This window comes from Oncorhynchus gorbuscha, linkage group LG20 (genome assembly GCF_021184085.1).
Source record: "Oncorhynchus gorbuscha isolate QuinsamMale2020 ecotype Even-year linkage group LG20, OgorEven_v1.0, whole genome shotgun sequence".
Lineage (NCBI taxonomy): Eukaryota > Metazoa > Chordata > Actinopteri > Salmoniformes > Salmonidae > Oncorhynchus > Oncorhynchus gorbuscha.
Genome location: NC_060192.1, coordinates 4844268 through 4851709, shown reverse-complemented (window position 1 = coordinate 4851709; position 7442 = coordinate 4844268). Strand labels below are relative to the sequence as shown.

General features: G+C 40.8%; 1 protein-coding gene across 4 annotated transcripts; it reads left to right on the top strand.

Moving 5' to 3' along the window:
- Positions 1-249: 249 nt before the first annotated feature.
- LOC124007457 (homeobox protein orthopedia B-like) lies at positions 250-5849 on the top strand. 4 transcript variants are annotated; one of them, XM_046318040.1, is made up of 3 exons: positions 250-379; positions 971-1371; positions 4353-5849. In XM_046318040.1, the coding sequence occupies exons 1-3, from the start codon at positions 343-345 to the stop codon at positions 4878-4880; spliced, it is 966 nt and encodes a 321-aa protein (XP_046173996.1). In that variant the 5' UTR covers positions 250-342; the 3' UTR covers positions 4881-5849. The 4 variants fall into 4 exon arrangements, with proteins under 4 accessions (XP_046173996.1, XP_046173995.1, XP_046173993.1 ...); XM_046318039.1 differs by having other exon boundaries at positions 971-1392; XM_046318037.1 differs by having other exon boundaries at positions 258-418.
- The last annotated feature ends 1593 nt before the right edge of the window (positions 5850-7442 follow it).

The window sequence follows — 7442 nt, the reverse complement described above, 5'->3', positions numbered from 1 at the left end:
GATATAATTTGGAGTTGAAATCAAAGCCAATTACAGAAATTAGGAGAAATGAACTTGTGAATGTTGCTGGATTTGGGAATTGGCGTGGCTGGCTGCTCAGGGTTCTCGAGGTGGCTGACATATCTCGAGCTTCAAATCTGATTGGCTTTCCTTTGAAGAAGCTCATGGGTTCATTCGGTTGTTAGGCGCCTCCCCGTTTCTCTAAAGGACATTATAATGCAAGGAACCTTCTTTTTTTAACCACAAACCGAATTTGCTTTCATTTAGGCTATATATATTTTTTAAATAGGTTAAAGTCATAGAGATTTTTTGGAATAGCATTTCGCCCTGGAGCGGTGCGCAATGCTATCGCACGCCGACCTCCTGGATGCTCGCCTCGGTGAGTTATCATCGCCAAACTCCGGTCTTCAACTCTACTGTAAGCTGGAGGCACTTCTAATCTAAATCAAGCAGAGAGAATTGACAATTTGTTTCTTATTTTATCTTAATGTCATTTAAGTGAGCTAATTCAATGGGAAAGTAATTATTATTATTATTATATTACTGCGTAATTTGATTTAACCGTTTTCTAAATTATTGACGTGATGGAATGGAATTAAGGAGTCGATTATTCGGTGTATGCTAGTTGTGTGCTTGTTTGAATGGCATTTAGTCTCTGGTTTTATCCATACTGCAATGTCCACTTCGATGTTTTTACCGTGTTTTTAGAAAATATCATTTTGTAAAATAACCACATGTTCAACCTACTCTTTGCATGCATTGGCAAACTATAGCCTGTATTCCTTTCATGCCAGACTTTGACAGATTCGTGAAAGTGTCACTTGCAATAGCTTAACTAAACAATGTATTTTCAGGAAATATCTTATAAATGATATATTTTTTCCTTTAACACAGGGTAGTCTATTGCATTATGCAAGAAAATAATTGTGACATTGCCTTTAAATTCTGACCGGATGTTGTGTCTATCCAGGGATGAAGGATGCCGCGGCGGAGCTACTGGGTCACAGGGAGGCTCTAAAGTGCAGACTAGGCGGTGGAGTGGGATCTGACCCCGGCCACTCCGGCGAGCTAGCCCCGGGGCCAGACACCGTGGAGGGGGCTACCATGCTCCCTGGAGACGATATCAACAACGGAGGATCCAACCCTTCCGGCATGCAGGTCAACAGTAAAGAGCAACAGGACAAGCAACAGCAGAATAACTCCAGCCAATCCGGAGGAAGTCAGAGTCAGAAACAGAAGCGCCACCGGACCCGGTTCACCCCGGCCCAACTTAACGAACTGGAGCGCAGCTTCGCCAAAACGCACTACCCAGACATCTTCATGAGGGAGGAACTGGCACTACGGATCGGCCTAACGGAATCTCGCGTGCAGGTAACGGAATCTCGCGTGCAGGTTTGTTTGTGATACGGGTTGGGAAATGTGTGTCTCATAGAAAATTATTTAGAAGCAAGAATAATACAGCTGTAAGAGTAGTGTACTAATACTGCATACAAATATGTAATGAAATGTGTAGGCGGCGTATGTATTAGCCCTTTTAACCAAACAGGAGAACGTAGGCCTAAATATGAATAGTCAATGGCTATTATCATTTCGCTTTATGTAGAACCTAAACAAAAACAATATTTGATATTTGTAGCTAGGCACAACGGCTAATTGCAAAGTAAACCTACATTATAGTCTAAATTAACATGAGGAAAATATCCAACTCACAGCTGTTCTCACATAAGTGCCACTATAACATAAGTAGCCTGCATCTAAAGCATATACAGTGTAGCCTATAGAAGGAAGTACAATAATATATACATTGATACTGTGTGATAAATATCTCAATTGAAATGTATAATAATCTAAAATATTTGCCCTTTTATTACTATCGAACCAAAACGACAGCGGAAGAATAATTAGCCACGCCTTGTGTTGTTTCATCTTCGTCGAAACAACCATTTTTTTATTTCCTTGTATCAAAAATAATAATATCATACATCTGATCCACGATTGTATTTTGTGAGTGTTTTGTTTCTGTTCAAAGTATTTGAAAATGCAAAATAGGCTAGAAGGTAAAATCCCTCCCTGACAAAACTGCTTTGGGCGCGCGAGCTGTCCATGGTGCTGAAACGAACGCGCCAGGTCGATTCGCGTGAAACCAGATGCATGTGTTTGATTCATACAATACATTTGTCCCAAAAATATGTTATTCAAGACAGAAATGAGAAAACTACGATTTTAAGATATATCATTTTCCAGAAACGAACGGAGGGAAATACAAACAAATATTAAAACAGCTTTTAACTAGCCTATTATCAAAGTTGCATTAATAAATTGATTTGGATATAATTTAAATGTCACGAGGGTACGTAGGCATATTTATAATATCTGTCAATCACAGATTTGTGGGCTACATGTGGAAAAATTAAGGACATCCAATGTAGGCCTAGGTATTTGCCTATAATTCATGAAAATAAATGAAAAATTATTCACGAAAGTAAGATTTGTATGTAGGTTATATTTTTGTATAAATATGAGTGTATTTTTTTCACGTATGCCTCACTCATTGTATCCAAATAGATATTGCATTTTACATGGCAAAAAGTGACTTAATTTAAGATATTAGGCATGGTAAAACAAATGTAGGCCTACTACCTATGGAATAAGCCACTTAAAACTCGGAATTGACCAGATAAAAACAAGAGGCACTTTATTAGCGAACGAAATTGGTTCTTAAAATCTAATAACGTTTCGTGTCATTTTCCTGTTGGAATTGGCATATTCATGCGTTCTCGTGCGAGATGAAAAGGAAACGATCTTGCTTCATTATACCCTCGCAATTAAACTCTAATAAAATGTAATGACTTTATTTTATTTCCCGTTACATTCCATAGCTCGCCAAAATAGCACACAAGATGAATTCAAGAACAGCGCGACATTGCAGTTGTCTTTGGTCATTGTCTGATACATTGTCGTTCATTACCAAGTAGCCATTCTCAGGGTGATAGTGCAATAAAACCAAATCCATTACTATCCACCAATTTCAGAATTGTTTATTACAATGGGGGCTTATGAACCAGCAATGACAAATGCAGACGAGTCGTTCACGTGTGAAACAACCGTGATAATCATCATTATTGCACGGATCAATTCGGTTAGGAATAGTTCATTTACATAAAGTAAGAATTAGCGAAACGATGATCCCTTTATAAAGCCCATCACCAATGATAATAATACTTCTGAACCAGCGGGTAAAAATAGATCTGGGATGTTTCGAATGAGGAGGCGCACGCAGCTCGCGCTGTTCTCTTGTGGAATGGGCCTGTCAGAGTTCCACGTCTTAATGGCGGACTCGCTGAAAGTGTACTCTGTCTTTTAAACGGAATGAGAAATAGCATTTTTTTATTTATTTGAAGTGTAATGCATTTGAGGCTGGATTTCACGGCTGGCTACTCTGGGGGAGAGATTGGCCTCTTAATACAACGGCCCAGTTTCTCAACCAAATCTTCACATTAATCATCGTCGATAGCCGGGTTACTATAGTCATATATGAGATCTATATAGGCCTAGAACGTCTCTCCCAAGGACCCGCGGAATAAACACTGGCGATCCATTTTATAACGCCTTTATAACGCATTTACTTCCGAAATACTGATATTATTGTTGTTTTGTGTAGGCCAATAGTCAGTGTTTATATCCATGTTATGCATCAAATTTGTAACAGAATATGTGTTGATATATCAAATAAACAGAGCTACTAATCATTAAAATAATAAACTGGTTTCGGATATTTTAAATTCACAACAAAATGTGTAATGATCTATAATAATAGTTGCAATAACATATTTTCAGCTGAGATGACCACCTCCCCCATAGGCGTATTAGTTTAGACTTCATGGAAATGAATGAGTGTTTTCTGTCGTAGACATTTTTATTTTATGATAACCTAGAGGTGTTTCGGTTATGCACTAAAGTAGGCACGTAAATGACATAGAAGCTATCAAAACCTTCGTTTATGGCATATCATTTAATCAGTTATATCATGTATAGTGTTATCCAGGGATTTCCCCTGGTAGAAACAAGATGTGTAATGGCAATATCTGAGTTATGTGCTACCTGCTTAAGAACATAAAACGCTTTCCCGTGAGTAAAAGTGAGCATATACAGAAATGTACAGTAGACCTATTCATTGTGTCTCAAACTGATGACCCTGTAGCCAGATGCTAACCCATCTCTCTCTCTCTCTCTCTCTCTCTCTCTCTCTCTCTCTCTCTCTCTCTCTCTCTCTCTCTCTCTCTCTCTCTCTCTCTCTCTCTCTCTCTCTCTCTCTCTCTCCCTCTCTCTCCCTCTCTCTCTCTCCACTCCAGGTTTGGTTCCAGAACCGACGTGCCAAGTGGAAGAAGCGCAAGAAGACTACCAACGTTTTTCGCAACCCGGGGACGCTGCTGCCCACCCACCACGGCCTGCACAGCCAGTTCAACTCTGCCGCTGCCGCCGCCGCGGCCATGGGCGACAGCCTATGCTCCTTCCACGCCAACGACACACGATGGGCTACGGCAGGGATGCCAGGCGTCTCTCAGCTGCAGCTCCCTCCAGCCCTGGGTCGCCAACACCAGCATGCCATGGCGCAGTCCCTGTCCCAGTGTAGCCTGTCCGGTCCGCCGCCCAACTCCATGGGGCTATCCAACATGTCGTCGAACGGATCCGGGCTCCAGTCTCACCTCTACCAGAACCCGTTCCCTGGGATGGTCCCGGCCTCCTTGTCCGGTCCCACCAACGTGACGGGCTCGCCCCAGCTGTGTAGCTCCCCAGAAAATGACGTCTGGAGAGGGACGAGCATCGCCTCCCTGCGGCGCAAAGCGCTGGAGCACACAGTATCCATGAGTTTCACTTAGTAGCAACCACGAATCCAACGGCCACGTTTTACGCGATTTTGTTTTTACTTCGTCTTCTTCTATGATTTTTTTGTTTTGTTGTTGAACCCATCCAGCCAAATACAGCTGGACAAGGATGTGAACGTCTCCAAGCAACAAAAGCAACAGGAAAACAACAGCCCTATTCCCCAGTTTTGTTGCCAAACTAATACTGAAACCAAACCATTTGAAGGTGGATAAATGGCTAAATGTTTATCTTATTAATTTATGATGTGCATGTATTGATGACAACTTTATTTATTTTACATTTATAAATGCCATATTTATTTATTTACTTATCAACGTATTTATTTATTTATACTTTAAAATATATATATATATAACTCCTCGTTTTCGTTTCATTCCTTTTTAACAAAATAGTAGACCATTGATATTTACCACTGGAGTTTCTAACAGTTTCCACGGGCCGATGGTCGAGGGTATAACAACTGTAAAAATAAATAAATAAGAAAGCTCATTTTTATTGTCATCTGCTGCACAGCATGCGACCGACCATGATGGGCTACGGGCATGCGCCGTGCACGTGCAGACATCACACTTGGAAGTTTCCTTTTTTTTGTGTGTAAAGCGTCAAAAGATGAATAAAACGGAAAAGAGGGAGACACGTGACCACCTCAAAGGAATCACGCAACATGGAAACAAACTTGACTGCATGTGCTGGCCAAGGCAAATGTACGGAAACACCATAAATAAGACAAGAAAATCGACTTGAATATAATCTGTTATATAGGATGTTTTGTGTAGAGGAAGCATTCTTGACTTGTTCCCATTTGGTCAGTTTGTGATATGTTCTAATCTAAATTATTGTATGTGCTTATTATCAAATCTGAATTTCTTAAATGTTTGATCTTATACTGAACAAACCATTTCGTTTCATGGACATGTTTATATCAATTGACTGTAAATGAACAAATAAAAATCATTTTCAATATGTCACATCACGAATCAACCTCCTTTTCTTGAACGTGACGCATGCGTCCAGCCTGTAGAAATCGATCAAATAGTGTGACCTAATGTTTATTTGGACATCCCTGAAATGAATCACCGGGACGCAGGCGCAGTCCCCGGTTTCCGGTGATATACGGTGTAATAAACAGGAAAAACGATGATCAAAACATCAAACTCTATCTAACAACGAGCTGCAATTAAACGAAATCCGTCCAATATGTATTGCTACTGATATTTCACCAACGTAGGCTACTTATGGAATTCCACCCCCCAGACTCAAGCAAAGCGAGTGGACAAAGATGTGGCTGTGTTATGGATATGAAAGCTCAAAGCAATGGATAATTGATATTTTTGTATTTGTAGATGCAAAATCAATTTCTATAACATAAATACGTGTTTAGTAGCGCACCCCTTTCAAAACAACAATGGTTTTTGCAGAACCGAATGACATCCTATCCAACCAAATATGTCAGGTACGTGCGACCCAGCCACGAGCCCTCCCGTCTCGCTCCGTTGACGGGTTTGACCTTAGAGTTGATTGATAGCCTACTACAGCGCTGTTAACGTTGATTGTACAGGCTTATATTTTGTTTTGTCATGTCAATGTATATCACGGATTCATTCATCAAGCCCAGACTAGGAGCAATCTCGCCTGCATCAACGCACGTCCGTACGGATAATCTCCCCAACAAAACCGCGACAAGCACTAACACGTCGTGTACAGCTGCATCATTTACACCGCCACTAGCAGGACATCAAATAGGGGATCGAGCTACTCAACTCTACACCTATTTTATCCCCTGTGTTTGTGTGTGTGTCTTTTGGAGCCATTGATCGATGTGACCTTCTGTTCGTATGACAGTATACTGTGTCTATGGTTGGATCTTGGGAGCATGGGACTATCTAGAGAGCAGACATACAGTACAATACCACTGGGCACAGACGTCAGTGTCATTGGATTTAGGTTAAAAGTTGGGTGGGGAAAAAAAAACGAAAATACCTTACATTTATAACTTTTTTCAAATCCAATCAGGTTTCCATTTTGATTCAACGTCATCACGTTGCATTTTTTTGTTGTTGTTGACGTGGAAACAACGTTGATTCAACCAGTTTTTTGCGCAGTGGGATGTCACGGTACGAGAGGCAATGGGGGCTGGATTCATTTCATATCGCAGAAGTTTCACGATATGGATTTGAATCCAGCAACTTGGTTAATCCACTATTGTATTTCATCCACCACAGCCAAATGAGTTCCTTTTAAATCATCATCATCATCATCATATTAGAATGGTAATGTTGTGTGGGGTTGGGCAACAGAAGATAGTATGGTTAATAAAACCCAGGCGCTTTTCTTTGACTAGGCTGCGTCCAAGATCTACCCATTGTTGCCTCAACTTGCCTGTTCTTTACTTGGATCTGAATATCCAGCACACAGTGTTGAGTATCACTGTTGATCTCTGGAAGCTTTCCCCCACACAAACTAGAATACATAAATAATCAAGTAGAAACAAGTGCAACAACTGGCACTCAACCGCCGAGCGAATACCTGAGTGTCTGTGTGTGTGTGTGCGTGCG

Excerpts from the sequence above, each read along its gene's own strand:
- LOC124007457 (XM_046318036.1), top strand. The coding sequence starts at position 343 with ATGCTATCGCACGCCGACCTCCTGGATGCTCGCCTCGGTGAGTTATCA. Across the intron at positions 419-970 it reads CTCCGGTCTTCAACTCTACT|GGATGAAGGATGCCGCGGCG; the intron begins GTAAGCTGGAGG and ends GTGTCTATCCAG. Across the intron at positions 1,393-4,352 it reads TAACGGAATCTCGCGTGCAG|GTTTGGTTCCAGAACCGACG; the intron begins GTTTGTTTGTGA and ends TCTCCACTCCAG.